At 54.7% G+C, this 17,870-nt stretch overlaps 1 protein-coding gene across 2 annotated transcripts in view; it reads right to left on the reverse strand.

Annotated features, from left to right (window-relative positions):
- Positions 1-17: 17 nt before the first annotated feature.
- Positions 18-17,870, reverse strand: part of BDKRB2 (bradykinin receptor B2) — a 28,748-nt gene continuing 10,895 nt past the window's right edge. The window contains exons 1-4 of one of the 2 annotated variants that reach the window (XM_045288161.1): positions 5,680-5,702; positions 5,485-5,596; positions 4,088-4,199; positions 18-1,133 (exon numbers count right to left, since the gene is read on the reverse strand). In XM_045288161.1, coding sequence (XP_045144096.1) covers positions 23-1,133; positions 4,088-4,161 — 1,185 coding nt within the window. In that variant the 5' untranslated portion in view covers positions 4,162-4,199; positions 5,485-5,596; positions 5,680-5,702 and the 3' untranslated portion in view covers positions 18-22. Of the gene's footprint in view, positions 1,134-4,087; positions 4,200-5,484; positions 5,597-5,679; positions 5,703-17,870 lie in introns of those variants that run through there. The other variant, XM_004698784.2, reaches the window with a different exon arrangement.

Below are 17,870 nucleotides of genomic sequence, written 5' to 3' on the forward strand. Positions count from 1 at the left end.
GGGGGCTAGGGGTGGGCACCTCTCACTGGCTGCCCCTCGCCCACTCAGACACTTTGTGAATCTGCCGGTCCACCGAGATGGAGGTGCGCAGTGTGCCCAGGGAGTTCTCGATGTTGGGGGGCTCCGGCCCGCAGCCCCCTTTCCGGCACAGCCCCCTGTACACCTCCCAGGACTTCTTGCGGAAGCGCTTGCCCACAATCACGTAGACCAGAGGGTTGAGGCAGCTGTTGCAGTAGCCCAGGTAGGAGCCGATCTGCGTGAAGACGTCGATGATGTGCTCGTCCCGGCAGCTGGAGATGAGCCCCAGTCGGTGCAGGGTGTCCAGGAAGGTGCTGACCTGGAAGGGCAGCCAGCAGACCACGAAGAGCAGCAACACCGCCAGGACCAGCATGGTGGCCTTCCGCTCCGTCTGCACCTCCTTGAACTTCTGCATCTCGTTGTTACGCAGCACGCGCAGGATGTGCACGGTGCAGCAGCTGATGATGCTCAGGGGCAGCAGGAAGCCCACGAGGTTCAAGAGCACGTTGGTGCACACCACCCAGGTGGTAGACGGGTAGGCGATGATGCAAGCGGTGACGTTGTGGCCCTCCTCGTTGTAGTCCCTCATGGTGCGGAACATCAGCATGGGCGAGCTCAGCAGCAGGGTGCAGCCCCACACCACCAGGCTGTAGAGCTTGGCCCAGCGCACGCCGCGCAGGCGGCCCATGGACATGGTCTTGACCAGCGCCAGGTAGCGGTCGATGCTCACCAGCATCAGGAAGCAGATGCTGCTGTACAGGTTCATGTAGATCACGGTGTTGACCACGCGGCACAGGACCTCGCCGAAGAGCCAGTCAAAGTTGTTGGCCAAGGTGATGGCCCAGAAGGGCAGCCCGCAGGCCAGGATTAGGTCAGCCACCGCCAGGTTGCCCAGGTAGATCTCTGCCACCGTGCAGCTGCTCTTGTGCAGGCAGAAGACGCTGAGGACGAAGATGTTTTCGAGCGAGGCCAGGATGAAGATGGCCCAGAGGAAGGGGGCCTGGTTGCTGTTGAACCAGCTCCACCACTCCGACTGGGGGCAGTCTTTGCTTGGGGCGAGGGTCGCGTTCAGAGCGGGCACCAGGACTGTCGAGGTGACGTTGAGCATCCCGGCACTGAAAGAAAGTGGGGAAGAGGCTGTTTACACGCCCCGGCTGGCATGGTAGGAGAGGGGAATGAGGGCGCCCTGTTCGACAATTTCAACCCACCCAGCAGCTCCGGGGAAGAAAGGCCTGGTGAGCTATGTTCACACATAAAAACGAAGGACCCCCACCCTACCTCCAAGAAGATCTGCTCCAAACCCGGGGGGAGGGGGGGGGCTGTGAGCTCGAATGGTTCCTTTCTTTAGTTTTTCAATGACGCAGCTGCAGCTTGTGGAAGGTGAAGCCAGAATGGAGTTCGTGCCCTTTTCTGGGGTCAGGTGACCTGGCCTGCCTGCCTCCCTGGGGCTTTAGAGACTCCCCCCACCCTTCTGCTCACTGAGCCTAAACTGGAACCCCAGGTTCCTAAATCAGGGCTCCCCTGGCTGCTTCTGCGACCAGGGCCCCCTCATCAGTGCTAACAGTCATGGGATTGGACCCGGGTCTCCCTGCAGCTCTCGGTGTGGGAAACGGAGAACAGGAAGGAAGAGTGTGCTGATGAAGCCTTTAAGCTCATGTTGTAAGAAGCCTGGTAGGCTGGGTTTCTGGGGTGGAGAGAGGCCGTCACCCTTGTGAGTGGGAGGTGAGTCCCAATCACATTCTCATAATTAATATTGTTCCCCACTATATCCTCCCATTATAGTGCTGCCTTAAATTTACCTCTTACAGACACATGGCTGATTGCTATGTAGCCGGTAGCTTTAACTATAGGAGCAGACATGTGCTATTGCCTTCTGGACTCTGAAGACAGCCACTCCCCCTTTACCTGCCCTGAGCATTGGTGTTAGGTTACTCCTCCTATGTACTCAGGGACCTTTAGGGTTAGGGTACAGCCCATTTTGTTATGTCTGTGGTTACCTGTAATTGGGGGGCTTGCATGACCCGAGAATACATAAGCTGTTGTTGGAAATATAATCTCTCTCTCTGCGTGGACCTGAAGTCATAGAGGCAGAGGTGAGCCCTTGCATGCTCTATCTTGTCTGATGTTTCTTTAATTTACCCCCCAAATACACAACCGCCCCCTTGGACCCATTCAGTTGTGGGGGCTGATATCGCACATCTTGGGATGGAGGCCACCCCAACACCTCCTTCCTATGACATGGACCTCTCCCAAAGGGGCTGCCATCATGAGACTGGGTCCACGTGAGCTCTTCACTACCGAAAAAAGGAGCCATGCAAGACAGAGAGATGCCAGCCAGGCCCCAGGGCCAGGGTCCAGCTGCCACCCTGTCTGCTAGGAGCCCAGATGTCTCCTGACAAATGTGAGCATCCTGTGTCCCTTCGGGCCCATTGATGATGGTCAGGATGGTGGAGCCAGACGGGCCTCCTGGGTTCAAAGGCCGGGCCCTTCGTTCATGAGCTGTGTGACCTGTGGAGGGAGTTACTTTACCTCTCTGGACCTCACTAGCCTACCTTGTCAAAGGAGAATGATAAAAATCTACCTCTCAGGGTCAGGGTGGGACTAGAGACAATGTCCATGAAGCCCCCCAGTGGCACTCGTTCCAACACATACTCGACACTATCTGGATAATGATTTATGTCTGTTAGCCTCCTAGAAAAGGGGTGTTCAATGCCGGCGAGGCTTGCTGAGTTCTTGCTCCTGTGTCAGAGATACCGAGAAGGATGATGGGTGGACTGACAGATCCAGGCAGAGCACCGGTAAAGGCAGAGAGAGGGGCGGAAGGTGCCCAGTGGAATCCAAGAGGCTGGCCCCCTCACTTAGGCTGAGTGGAGGGTGTGAGGCGGGTGCTCGGCGCGGAGGATGGGGAACTTGAATACCAGGAAGAGGAGGTGGTGCTTGATTCTATGGGCAACCAGGAGCCATTCGAGGCTCATGACCCAGCGTACGGCACTTTCAGAGGCTGCTCTGTTCGCCTCTGCCTCTGGATTGAACACGCGGTCACACCTTCTTTCCCTTCTCTCCCCTGGAGGGGGTGCTTGGGTGCTGAGGGTGGTCTAGGAGACTAGGCAAGATCAAATGCATGGGGCCAGGAGGCACCAGGAAGCCTGATAGTCCTCAGGGACCCCCAAGCAGTCCCCTTGGTCTGGCCCTGGGCCCTCTTTTCTGCAGCTCCAGAGACCCACAGACTCAGTGCCTCAGTCCCCTGTCATTGTCCCACTCATCACAGACAGGACTTGATACCCAGCCCCACACGCCATTGGCTCATTTCCCAGCAGGATGGCCCTCATGACCTAGGCTGGCTCTTTGGAGCCCTAGAACCATCAGGAGGTGACTTGGGGAGTACAGAATTGGGGGTGAGAGAGCTCTATGGACCCCAGCCGGGATGGTCATCAGTCAACTCCAGAGGAGACCTATGCCACAGGCTGAGCTCAGCGTCTCTCAGCTGGTCAGCTTCCTAGCCCTCTGACTCTGTGACCCCCACTCCCCCCAACACCACAATTCTCTCCTCAGCAGGTACTGGCCGTCCATTAGAAGCTACCAGTGTGTTGGAGACATCCTGTCTCTCCAGGGGACCCTGGGTTCCTGTCTGATCAGCTGAGTGGAGATTTGAGGGATTAGGTTTTGATCTTCATTTCCAAGTTCATCCAGGAAGGCTTCCTCTCTGCTTCCCACCCCTGGGCCCCATAGAGCAACTTGCTCCCTGGTTCCACCAGGGGATTCGAACACTGGTCTCCTGAACCGTTTGGGTCTCATATTGGTGCAGTGGGTGACCCACAGGGCTGCTCACCGCAAGCTGGCCCTTCAAACCGACCAGAGAAGGAGGAGGCTGTCTGCTCCTGTGAGGACTCACAGCCTCAGGGACAATTCTACCCTCTCCCACAGGGTCCCCACGAGTTAAACTCGACTCCATGGCCGTGGGTTAGGGCTGCCCGGGAGATGAAGGAAGAACCAGGCCCTTCATCCCCGAGCCCTGCTGTGACGGTCCCCCACCCTCCAGAAGCAGTCAATGGAGGGATCTCTGACTCACCTGAAGGGGGCTGAGGTGGGCTCCAGGTCCTCATGAGAGAACAAGAACACGGGTCTTTTCCAGGCAGACAACATTTACGGCCAGAGTGGGCTGTGGTTCCGTCCCCGGACTCCTGGAGGAGAGGAGGTGGTTAGAAGGCGGCTGGGGGCATCAGACACACAGTCTCTCGGCTCTGGCAGGGGGTGAGGGTCTGCAGCTGCCTCTCCCCTCATCAGACCCTGGGTGTCATGTGGTACCATGCCGATTCTGACTGGTGACCGCCCGTGTGTGCGGAGAACTGATCCATGGGGTCTTCCAGGCTGTGATCTCAGGAAGCCGAGCACCAGGTCTGTTTTGGAAATGTCTCTGGGTGGGCTCAAACCACCCCCGCCTTGGCTAACAGGGGATTGCGTACGTAACCTTTTGTGCCACTCAGGATTCTCTCACCCCCTTTACAGGTCAGTGTGAAGTCCACCCCTGCTGTGTACTCTCTGTGTGTGTGTGTGTGTGTGTGTCTACTTATGCTGAGATTGGATTTGGAGTCCACTGGGAACCCTGGCGGGGTAGTGGTTACACACCGGGCTGCTAACCGACACTTCAGCCGTTTGAATCCACCAGCTGCTCGATGGGAGGAAGATGAGGCTGTTTGCGCCGGTAGATCTTTACAGTGTTGGAAACTCAAAGGGGGCAGTCTGTGAGCCGGAAATGGCTTGTGGTGCTGGGGGCGTGGAGATGAGGACAGGCGGCCTCTGTCCTCCAGGAGCAGCCTCAGGGAGAAAGCAGACATCACTCTGACAGCCATGGGGTGATCCAAAGGGGCACACTCACTGCCATCGAGTCAGTGGTGACTTAGAGCGACCCCATGGGGCAAAGCAGAACCGTCCCTGTGGGTTTCCGAGACGGTGATTCTTTACAAGAGCAGAAAGACTCAGCTTTTTCCCGAGAAGCCGATGGTTTCGAACTGCTCACCTGGCAGTTAGGAGCCCAATGGCTAACCTACAATGGATGCCATCAGGGCTGATTTGTAAAAGCTCTCAGGACAGCTTCCCGTGGGTGCTAACCAGAGCTGGGGCTGTGATGAGACTTGCGTGATGGGTGAAAGGATGGGGATGGGAAGGGAGTGCTGACAGCAAGAACAGCAAGTGCAAAGGCCCCGAGGCAGGAAGAAGACTGGTGAGGTTGTGTGCCAGGTCCAGGTGGTCGCTGGTCTAGATGGAGAGGGGTGGGGGAGACCAAGAGGACACGGGTTCCAGTGGTGCTTGGAGCGCAGAACGGACATGCCTGGGGAAGGTTGGACACAGGTGGACGTGGAGGAGGCATGAAGAATGACCTCTGGGAACTGCTGTCTACTGAGAAAGGAGCAGGGGCTGGGGTTGGCTTAGAAGGACAGCTCATGAGCTTAGACTTGACCCTGTCACCTTGGAAGTGCTTTGAGGTTGGCCTGGAGCTCAGGGACTGATCAGGGCTGAGGGCAAGCTCTGTCTTGGAGTGAGGAGGCAGGGAGAGGCAGGATCCAGAGTAGCCTTGAGCCTAAAGAGAGAGAGACACAGATGAGCACAAGTGTATCCGTAGTAGTTACCACAAACCCACTGACGACTGGTATTTCTCTGTACCTTAGTAACACGACTATGTACAATGTGGTAGCCTGCCCGTGCTGATGCCACCTTTCTCAGATGCTCACTTGCCGGAGTCCAGGTTTACTGAACGCCGCCTGATCCACAGGGAAGTCGGACAATGTTCATCGATGACCATGTGCGACAACTGAGCTATTCACACGCCCGATGTCCGCTGCGTCCCTGCCTTCAGGCTGACCACACCGACGATGGGGTCTTTAAGAGACTGATACAAACAGGCAGGCAGAGTGGGAAAGAAGAACTATTTAACTTGTGTCAGAAAGGACTTAGGACAGAGGACTTAGGACTTCCGGGGCTCTTCAGCCTGAGTGGTGCTCACTACTACCTGAGTCTGGGAGCACACCTGAGCCCTGGAGGGGGGGGGGTGTACACTTGCTATCAGGTGGGACTTCTTCCATGGACAAGCCTTTATCTCTGTCTCTTCCTGCTCATCTTTTCTCCCACCCTCGTGGGAGCAGAAGCCCCATGCCAGCCCCACAGAGGGAAACGAGGTGGCCCGAGGGGGCATCCTGTCAGCTCACACTGGGGGGAAACCTGCAGGTGAGACTCATCCCAGCTATGGTTCCACCCCCCTGCTCTCTCTGGGTTCCAAGTGACCACCCACTCCTGCCCCGGAAGGGCAGGCACACCTGAGGTGCACATGTGTGCATATAGTCATGTCTGCATATGTACATGCGTGAATGTTCCCATGCATGCGTGCATGTGTGTGCATACAGTTATATCTGCATGTGTAAGTGTGTGAATGTTCCCATGCATGTGTGCAGATGTGCCATATGTGTGCATGTGCACACACAAGCCCACATGGTCTCATATGCGCATCCATGCATGTGTGCATGCACACCTGTGCCTGTGTGTGCATGGGCACGGACATACATGTGTGTGTGTACATAGGCATAATCACAGAGCTGTCCTTTCCCGGTGTGACTCACTCAATCAGAGGGGCTGCAACACTGGGTCTAGGGCTCCCAGCAGCTCAGTGCCCCCGAAGTAGTCATAGGAGATGAAGACCCGCCAGTCGGCATTGAGGGAGATGCACATGGTAGAAGAGAGGCTGCACCCTACAGAAGCCAGGTCCTGGGGAAGGGGTGCCTAGGCCCCCAAGCAGAGATGAGGGTGGGGCCCCACGCAGCCCTTGTTGGGGGAACAGCGAAGGAGGAGGGACTCTGGGGAGCACAGGAGGACCTGGAAGTTCCTCGTTCTGACTGGCCCGGCCCGGGCCATGGCAAGGCCTCTGACCAGAGTCAGAGGCCAAGGACACGTTAGAAGTCGCTTGTCATCACCCTGGTGGCTGCCATCGAGTCTCCCTTTCCTCATGGGGGCTGGAGGGTGACAGAGTGGAACTGTTCAGCCAGGCAACCCGGTAAATCACCAGGCCTTTCATCCACGGAGCCACTGGTGGGGTTCTAACTGCCCACCTTGGGGTGAGCAGCGGGTTGCAAGAGGCTTATTCCACCCAGGCTGGTTCAAAGTGATGACTCATGAATCATCGCTTTAAGTTAATTGCTATTAAAGAATTGCTATGAATTAATCACTGCTTTTAACCCTGGTAGCCCTGGTTGGGTAAGCAGTTCAAAGTCAGCGGTTCCAACCCTCTTTCCGAGGGAGAAAGAGGAGGCTGTTTGCTCTTCTGAAGACATACAGTCTCGGAGATCCTAAATAGGGGCACTATGAGTCAAAAGCCGTTCAACATCAGTGTTTTGTTGTTGTGATGTACTGTATGGGCTGTAAATTAGGCTGCTAACTACAAGGTCTGCAGTTCAAATCCATGAGCCACTCCACAGGAGGAAGACAAGGCTTTCTGGTCCCATAAAGACCTGCAGCCTCAGAAGCCCACAGAGGTAGCTCGGCCCTGTCCACAGTGTTGCTGGGAGAGAGAGCGGATTCCATGGACGTGAGTTTGGCGGTGGTTCTGTTATGGCTGAAGCAGTGCCACTGGCACAGGGGATAAGTGCTCGGCTGCTTACTGCAAGGTCGGCGTTGTCTCCCCGCAGCCCCTCCCTGGGAGAAACAGGTGGCATCTACTCTGAAAAGAGCCCCCAGACCAAACCCATTGTGCCAATTCCGACTCACAGCGACCCTGTGGGAGATTTCCAAGACAGCCAATCTTTATGGGAGCAGACAACCTCCTCTTTCCCCCTTGGCAGGGCTGGTAGGTTTGAACCATTGACCTTGTAGTTAGCAGCACAGCGACTAACCCATAAGGGCCAATCTATAAGACTTACAGGGTCACCAGGAGTCTGAATTGACCAGACTGCAATGAGCATCCCCTGCTGTGTGCTGGCTTCCCGTGGCCTCCCTCACACTCTGTCTACCTGCAGGGCCTCTCCTTCCATTTCCAGAAGTGCAGGTAAGTCCGGGGCCTCCTGGGTGGCCGGTTTACTCCCTGACCTCTGCTGTGGGTCCACCAGGTTGGGTGTCCCCAGATCTGGCTGAATCAGCCCAGTCAGATCCTAAGTGTTCCCTAATGACTGTAAACATTGTTTTCATTTTCAAAACACACCCCGGGCTTCTCCAGCCCAGCTCGGTCTCCAGATGTGGGACACAGGGCTTTGAGGACCTGGCAGAAGCTGACTGACTTGCTGTTTCTAGTCTTTAAGACAGCGGTTGTGGGACCCTCTCCCTCCTCCTCCCTGGCCTCCACCTCAGGAGGGAGCTGGGGACCACAGGACTGAGGGATGATGGGGCACCATCAGGAGACAGGAGGGAACGCGGAGATGAGGAGGGCGACAGCTCTGTCCCCCCAGCTCCTCCTTTTGAGACCCCAGCACCCAGCTGTGCTGGGACCAAGGTGCCAGCTCATATGGGGGTGGGGGTTGGTCTCCTGATTCTTGCAATGGTGCTCAACCCCTGCCTCTCAGGCCTGGGCCAGGGGTGACCGTGGGCCCAGGCCTTTCTTTGTTGTCTGAGCTTTGGGGGGCTGCTCGCTGCCCCCAAGTCTGCTGTCTCTTGGTGGCTGTCATCCACGTCAGTGGGGCCCAAGGAGGGTGCGTGACACTGTCAGTGGGCACGCCACCCATGGACTGACTGTGACATTTTGGTGCAGTGTTCCGGCAGACACGTGTTATTTTTTAATAAATATGCTCTGGTTGTTAGTTTTGACAACCCCAAACAGTTTCCTTTTGCCTTTGGTTAGTTCAGCTTGCATCTAGCACCACACCCACAAGGCTGAAACTTGATGCTAATTTACTTAAAATTTTGTTTTAATAATCCTTTTATGGGGGGCTCTTACAGCTCTTAGAACAACCCATACATCGCTTGTATGAAGCACATTTGTACACACGTTCCATCATCATTTTCAAAACATTTTCTTTCTCCTTGAGCCCTGGGTAACTTATTTACTTTCTGAGTCTCCTAACACACGCAGGTCATTATTACTCAATTGCGAGTCACGTGGTTCTGTCTGCACACACTGTTTCCTGGGCTTTTATGGCCCTGATTTCGTCACATTTTCCGGTGCTTTAGTTACGAGTCAACATCGACTGGATGGCAGTGAGCTTTGCCTTTCCTTTTTTTTTTTTGAGTTTTGTTACATATTGTGGTAAACGGTGTTTGTGAAAAGACACCAACCGCTCTTTTTGGAGACTGAAGTCGTAAATACAGGAAAAGAAAGAGAAACATCACATAATGCTGTAAACAGTAATGCTGTGCCTTCACGCCGAGGGATTTAACAGCAGAATTTTGTTGTTAGTATTCATATTAGCTCTATCAACCTGTGTTATTCTAACATTGACTATCGACAGGATTATGGATTCCTCACAGGCACGGGAAAGTTGGACATGGATTACGATGTTGGCGAAGCATAGTGAAAGTACCACGGACTGCTAAAGGAACAAACAGCTCTGTCTTGGAAGAAGTACACCAGAGTGCTCCTTGGAGGTAAGGATGGCCAGACTTTGTCTCACGTACTTCGTGTCCCTGGAGAAGGACAGCACGCTTGGCAGAGGGGCAGTGAAAACCAGGAAGGCCCTGCAGAGATGAATTGACATACGGCTGTGACAATGGGCTCAAACAGAAGGACAATTGTGAGGACGGTGCAGGACCGGGCAGTGTTTTGTTCTGTTGTACGTAGGGCCACTATGAGTCTGAACCGACTCAATGGTACTTTAACAACAACAACGACGACGACAATAACAACAACAACGAGGGCTCCATATGGTCTGGTATGGGAGGAGGCCTGCAGGGTGGGGAGAGGTGCCATCAGTTACTGCACTGGGTGATCCCAACCCTAGCGATGTCACCAATCCACGTGGCTCCTGGCGCATCTGATATGAGATGAAGTAGCTAACCAGGCCTTTCTCCCTAGTTAGTTCTTGTATGGGTGCTCTGTTGAAACCTGTTCAACGTCATCGCAGCACACAAGGCTCCACCGGCACCCAGGTGGTGATTGTGCAGGAGATGGGTTGACTGGAATGGAACCCGGGTCTCCTGAAAGGAAGGTGGGGATTCTACCCCTGAACCTCTTCTGTCCCCTCCTCACCTCCAGAGTTCCTCCCATGGTCTTCTAGTTGATTCGGATGCGTAAGCTTTTTAGCTTCCGCTTTGTAAACAGCCTCAAATACAATTCTTCTCATCAGGTCAGCAAAGCAGGGCTCAGACAGAGGCAGGAGGAGAAGGAGAGGTCAAGGGCACGGAGGTCAATAGCGGTTCATACACAAGCCCATGTTGACAGTCACAATGAGGATGTACAGGTGGGAGTAGACACAGAGACATGGAGGTGGATCAGGTGTGGGAAAGCCAATGTGGCCACATTCATGGATACACAGAGGCTTGGCAGAGGCTCTTTCTACGAACGCATTTACCTCCGCTGCAAACAGAGCTGAGAATGGAGTAGCGCAATTCGAGGAAATGTTATGAAGATTTCTTAACGCTCCCCAAACATCTTGAGGAAATGGGACATCAAGGTCAATGGGCACAGCAACCCACAAAGACCATGGTCTACATTCTACTTTGAGTAGTGGCTGGAGGCTTAAAAGTTCATGAGTAGCCATATCGAAGACGCAATCACCCCTGTCTGAAGCATTGAAAAGCGAAGAAAAACCAGACTCAAGGAAACAATTCACCTAAAGGGCTAATGGGGCCCATGAAGATCAGTCTCCACAACCCTGAGACCCGAAGAACTAGATGGTGCCCAGAGAGGAGACCACCACCAACCACTCTAAAAGGGACCGCATTAGGAAGTCTTGGGTAGAGTGGGGAACATGTGGGACAACACTCAAAATTTTAGAAAGACTAGGCCTACTGGTTTGACAGAGACTGTTTGAACCCCTAAGACTGTGGCCCCAGGACCCCTTCAAGCCTTGAACTGAACTGTATATCAACCAGCGTGTCTCCAGCACCTCTCCAGCCTCAGCCACTCTTCCCTATCCAGTCGAAAGTGGACCCGGTGCTTTGACCGGTTCCTGGGATCTCAGTGGGCTTCAATGCCCTTGTTGATATTCCATAAAAGGTAGACAGTCAATGCGTTTGAATCCTTGTCGGTGAAGGATATTGAGGGTACCACGGCTTCCCCAAAGACCAAGCAGGACCTGTCTTAGAAGACGTCCAGCCCGCACGCTCCTGAGAGACAAGGATGGTGTGACTTTGTCTCACGTCCTTTGGACATGTTGTCGGCAGAGACCAGTCCCTGGAGAAGGACATCACGCTTGGTTAAGTCGAGGGGCGATGAAAAAGGGGATGGCCTTCGACATGATGGACGGACACAGCGGCTGCAATGATGGGCTCGAAGCTAAGAACCAGTGTGAGGACGGCGCACGCCCGGGCAGTGTCTCCTTCTGTTGTGCACAGGGGCACCATGAGTCAAAAACAGCTCGACGGCACCTAACAACCACACCATCACCAGTGTGCACAATCACAGCAGGGAGGAACACACTTCTTAGAACCCATCCTACAAGTCAAGGGGCCAGCATTTGCCCCCACACAAAGCAGCGAAGAGGGGCGAAAAGAAACAGGGAACACCATTAGGGCAGCCGCTCTCAATGCCGTGACCCTTTCAGACAGTTCCTCATGTGGTGGTGACCCCCCCAACCATAAAGGTATTTTCGTTGCTAGTTCATCGGGCGACCCCTGTGAAAGGGTCGTTGGAGAACCGCTGCACTAGGGTATTGTCATCAACACCACTGGACAGAATGTGTACAAAATGATCAAGTGGAAAACTAGTTTACTCAGTGGCCTTTCACCCAATAAAAAGTAAAACAAAACAAATCTCATATTTGGAATGTGCGTTCTCTTCCTCTCTGAAGCCCTGGCTCATTTATCCTGGGCTTAGAAAGTCTGAGGAAGAAAGGAATGAGGGGGGGGGCTGTCCAGAGCGGGTGTGAGTCACTGGGTGACTTTGGGCAAGCTCATGGCCCTCTATGGCCTTGCATCCCTCCTCCCTAGGCTAGGGGCGACCCGAGACCGACCCCAGTCTTCAGGAGAGATGACCGGGCAGCGGGCGTTCCCTCATTTGTCAGACTGGAGCCTCAGTGGGATTGTCCAACACGGTGATTCACTTGTACCCTTCCTGCCTCAGGATTCTGTCCAAGAAGGCTGATTTTAAACAGACCACTCTTCCTCCATCGCATAAACATTGGCTCTCAGGAGCTGCACTCCACTTTTACCTCGGAGAAGACCTGCTTTGTGTCCCCAAGAATCCAGGTCTGAGGGGGCAACACCCAGCATCCTTTTCCCCAGGGGTGGGTTTGGCCTCCGATGGAGGATCCCCCTGGCCTTGCAGTCCCCTGGACCCACCTCATGTTTCATGTTTTGTGGCTGCCTGTGAGAGCCAGCGAGTGTTTTCCCAAGTGAGGCGTATGGACCGGGCAGTAAACAACCCTGGATCGTTGAGCGAGTCCGGATTAGGTCAGGGAAATAGTCTCAGTGGGGCCTAGGGTGTCTCCAGCACCTCTCCAGCCTCGCCGACGCTTCCCTTTCCGGTCGAAAGTGGGCCCGGTGCTCTGGCTGGTTCTTGGCTGAAATCAGTCGATTTCAATACACTTGTTGATATTCCATTAGGAGCCCTTGGCTACTAACCAGATGGAAGGTTCAAACCCGCCCAGGAACACCTCCGAAGGAAGCCTAGGGATCCACTTCTGTGAAGTCAGAGCCACGGAAAGGCCTGAGCAGAGCCGCCCCCCCCCCCCCCCCACACACACACCTTTGTGATGTGAGTGTGAGGTGTGCGCGCTGTGAATGTGAGGGGTGTGTGTGTGTGTGTGTGTGTGTGTGTGAAGTGGGTGAGGGTGTTCATGTATACATATGTATATGAGGGATGTGATGTATGTGAGAGGTATTTGTGCAAGTCAGGTGTGTGTGTGTGTGTGTGTACACGATTATATTTAGAGCTCCTCATCTCTGCCCTCTGTTATGTCTGCTACTATGTTTTCTTACAACCCAAGCTCCTGAAAAACATTTGTGCTATAAACCAAACCAAATCAAACCAACCGAACCAACCCAACCTGTTATCTTACCGGATGGAGTAGAGGTGCCTTAAGGGGTTTCCATGGCTGCAGTTTTTACAGAAGCACACTGCCACATTTTCCTTCCCAGAGCGGCTGGTGGGTTTGAACTGCTGACCTTGGGTTTAGGAACCTGGCACGTCACCAGCGCACCCCAGGGCTCCTTTGTGCTCTATAACCAGGTGAAATCACCATGCCCATCGGCAAGTTAGCGTCAAGGCCAGAGCTGGAACGGACCACGGCCACCCAAGCCAGCTCAGCCCCTTTCTTCGACGCAGGCCTGGACCATTCGCTCCTCTGAAACCTGGCCTCCATGCCCACTGAGCACGGACGCCACGCACCCGCCCACTGCCGGCCAGTGGACTCTGACTCACAGGGACCCAGGAGGACCGAGCAGAGAGGCCACCATGCGATTTAGCGTCTCATGGGAAAATGGCGGGGGTGGGGGGTATGGTGGGGGGGTGGGCAGTGGCTCAGTAACTGCCGGACTAGGTGGGAGTGGTCTTCAGATTCTAACTCCTGGCGTGTCACACACTCACTTTCACCGGCACCCGGTCCAGTCTGCTGTGGCTGAAGCTCTCACGGCTGCTCAGGGGCAAGGCTTGGATTCAGGCCCTTTCCCTCCCACTCACAGGCCTCCACTGACCACAGGACAAGTCCCCGCCCCCAAGCACACATACACACACATAAACACACACACTTCTCTGGAACATCGGAGGGATGAGAGGGCTTGCAGGACTGCCTGTACCTGGCCAGCAGGGGGTGCTGTGAAGAAGCTCAGCAGCAGCGCAGGAGGCTGTCAAAGGGCAGCTCAGACTCTCTGCTGATCAGGTTGGGGGGGGTCATGCATGGGGACAGGGGGAGGGAGGCACGCAGGGGTCATGGAACCCACAGCCACTGGCCAGGAGTCCATTCCGACTCAGAGTGACCCTACAGGGCAGAGGAGGGCTGCCCCTGTGGGCTTCCAAGGCCACTGTTCTAAAGGGAAACGGAAGTGCCCCAGCTTTCTCCCTCAGAGCAGCTGGTGGGTTCAAACCATCACCTTTGAGGTGGCAGCTGAGCACTTTGACCACTGTGCCACCAGGGATCCTGGCAGAGATCCTGGAAGGACCAGGCCCTCTGGGCAGCAGCCCATCTGGGCAGCTCTTACTGAGACACCAGCCCCCACCCCACTAACCCCCCAGCTCTGAGCCTTCCTGGGTCACCCTTGGGGTGCCCTTTCTCTCAGTGTCCACAGACACCTTTGGTCTGGGCCCCGAGAGGAGCTCGGCAGGTAGGCTACAGAGGAGAGGCCAGTGTGTGCATGTGTTTGTGTGCTTTAGCACATGAGTTTGTGTGACTGTGGGGGTGGGTCAGGTGCCTGGAGACAGGCCAGGGGCTGGAACCAGGGGCATCTGGGGCTCCACTGGGTGAGACATCCACACCCGGGTTGGAATCCCAGTTCCCACACATGCCAGACCTTGGACAAGCAGGGTCATCACTCAGGGCCCCGGCTCCACTCACCTGAAAAGTGGGGGTCAGTATAGCACCTATTCTCGGGGGTGGGTTTGAGAATAAAGCAGGTTAGGGAGGGCAAGCATGGAGAACGATGCTTGATGCTTTGAGTGCTGGGTAGATGCCGGCGCTTCCCTCCTCTCTGCTCCGCAGCAGACTGAAACTCTTCATGGGAGTAGAAAGCCTCACGTTTCTCCCAAGGAGCGGATGGGGGCTTCAAACTGCTGACCTACATCTAGCAGCACAGCAGTAACCATGATGCCTTACGGTAACAAACCCAAACCCAACTCACTGGCGACTCATAGCGACCCTGTAGGACAGGGTAGAACTGCCCTGTGGGTTTCAGAGACTCCAGCTGCTGATGGGATTAGAAAGCCCCCTCTTTGCTCCTGGGGAGCCGCTGGTGGTTTCAAATGGCTGATCTTGCGGTTAGGAACCCAACACGTAACCACTGCCCCTCACTGTCGTATTGGGTTCTAAGGTTTCCCACACCAAACCAGTGGCTCTGAAGGGGCTGGTCCAACGCCCTCTCCTTCTGGGTTTGACCATGCCGCTCATTTACTCGTCATTCATCCGTCCTGTTCCTGGTCTGTTTACAGGACAGCCACAAAGAACCTGGACAGCAAGCCCCAGCCCAGCAACAAGCCCCCTAACCCCCCCCCCCCACCGCCATCCTCACAGGACAATCACAAGTGCCACCTCCTCCGAGAAGCTGTCCCTGTATCCTGCCCGTGTCTAAGACTATAGGCAGCCAAGAGATGGGAGGAGACTGATCTGGGGTCAGAGCCCTGGGTTCTGGTCGCCTCCATCAGTCCCTGGGAGAGGGAGGGGATGTATCAGACGATCTTGAAGACCTTTCCCATAGCTTCTTCCTAGAGGTTAATGCTCCTCGGGGAGCAGGGAGCTCTCTCTTCCAAGAAGCTAGCAAGGGGGGGCAACGGGATTTGGCCCCCGGTGTTTTCAAGATTCTCCTCCTTACTCAGTTGGCATCCACAAGCCTGTGTGGAGGTGGGTGGGTGAGTCAGCGCCCCTTCACCAGCTGGCCTGCAGAAGCAGCAGTTCCAGGCCTCTCTGCAGCTCCCCGTCTCCTCCCACTCTCCTCCTGTCAGTTCAGCATGCATTCCTGCCCCAACAACATCCACCCCAGTCACGTGACCCCCAGCCCTCTGCACATTCCGCTGGGAGACCAAGCCCTGTGGAATCCAGGGAGTCAACCTATGGAATTCCTGGGCATTTCGGACAATCTCTTCTGGAAGGGAGTGGCCGGTTGTGTGTAGGTGGACGCGTCTTTCTCATAGTTCATCTGCAGGGGGATGGATCGCAAGTCTCTCTCAGTTTGACTTTTCCTACTGCGGTAAACACACGCGCACACACACACACACACACACACACACACACTCTAAATAAAACTATAACCACATACAGTATGACATAGAACGAATAAAGATATAATGGAACATAGATAGCACAGCCACTTCAAGGACATAGCATGGTTATCCACTGCATTCACCATTGTGCATAACCATCCTCCAACTATCGCTAAGACGTTTTCATGACCCCAAACAGAAGTTCTGCGTCCACAAAGCAGAGAACTCCTCCTTCCCCTTCACCCAGCAGTCAGGACATCGACTGGCACGTGGCAGCATCGGGCAAGTTTGCTGCACAGACGTCTTGAAAGTCAAAGAGCCAAGACGTCACTGTGAGCACTAGGGCGCTCCTGACTCAAGCCGTGGTCTTTCCGAGGGCCTCCTACGCAGGCAAGAGCTGGGCAATGGACAAGGGCGACCGAGGAGAATGGATGCATTGGCATGACGGTGCTGGCGAAGAAGATGGGAAGGACCGAGGACTGTCAGAAGCACAAACAAATCTGTCTTGGAGGAAGTACGGTCAGAATGCTCCTTGGAAGTCAGGATGGCCAGACGTTGGTTCAAGTCCTTTGCACATGGTGTCTGGAGGGCCTAGTGCCTAGGGAAAGGACATCGTGCCTGGAAAGGACATCATGCCTGGAAAGGACATCATGCCTGGAAAGGACATCATGCCCGGGGAACTGCGGGTCGATGAGAAAAGAAGCCCCTTGGTGACACGGATGACACAGTGGCTGCAGCCATGGGCTCAGCTATAGCACAAAAGAGGCTTTCTGCTCCTGCAGAGTTACAGTCTAGGAAACCCACTGGGGCAGTTCTACCCTGTCCTTAGACCAGTGGTTCTCAACCTTCCTCATGCTGCGACCCTTTCATACAGTTCCTCAGGTTGTGGTGACCCACCAACCATCAAATTGTTTTCGTGGCTACTTCCTAACTGTCATTTTGCTACTGTTATGAATCGGGCGACCCTGTAAAAGGGTTGTTTGGCCCCCAAAGGGGTTGCGACCCTCAGGTTGAGAACTGCTGCCCCACAGGGTGGCTGTGAGCCAGAATAGACTCGATAGCAGGGAGCAATAGCAATGATTGTGAGGGTCGTGCAGGACTGAGTGTGCCTTGTATGTCACAGGATCGAGAGTGGGTGACATCATGACCAACCAAGAAAAGATTGAAATCGTCAAGGATTTTGTCTAGTTTGGATCCACAATCCATTCTCCTGGAGGCAGTGGTAAGAGATAAAATGATACGTTGCATTTGGTAAATCTGCTGCACAAGACAGGCCACATGGTATTTTCAATCGCCTCCTCTGCGTGTGGAAGTTGGGAATGGAATGAGGAAGACCAGAGAAGAATCAAGGTATTTGAATCATGGTGCGAGCAAGGGAGATTGGAAGTACCAAGGGCTGCCGAAAGGACAAGCAGCACTGTCTCAGAAGAAGTGCAGCCAGAATACTTCTTAGGGGCGAGGGTGACGAGATCTCATCTCATGTCCTTTGGCGTCTGAGGAGAGACCAGTCCCTGAAGAAGGGCGTCGTGCTGGGTAGAGCAGATGGGTAGCATGCCAGAGGAAGGCCCTGGACAAGATGAAGTGGCACCGTGGCTGAACCGATGGGTGCCAACATGAGGAAGGCTTAGCTTTCAGGGTTGCCATGAGTTGGAACTGGGTGGACAGCACCCAAGAACAACAGCAAGGACCCAATCACACTCACTGCCGTCGAGTCAGTTCTGCTGCATAGAGACCCTGTGCATAGACGCTGCGACTCTTTAGTCTTGCTCCCGTGGTTTTGAACTGCTGATCTTGCTGTTCACAAGCCGCCCAACGCGTGACGCACTTTGCCACCACCACCACCACCACTACCACCACCACTACCACCACTACC

The sequence above is a fragment of the Echinops telfairi genome, unplaced genomic scaffold (genome assembly GCF_000313985.2).
Source record: "Echinops telfairi isolate 266 unplaced genomic scaffold, ASM31398v2 ScPeMD7_18;HRSCAF=68, whole genome shotgun sequence".
NCBI classification, from domain to species: Eukaryota; Metazoa; Chordata; class Mammalia; order Afrosoricida; family Tenrecidae; genus Echinops; species Echinops telfairi.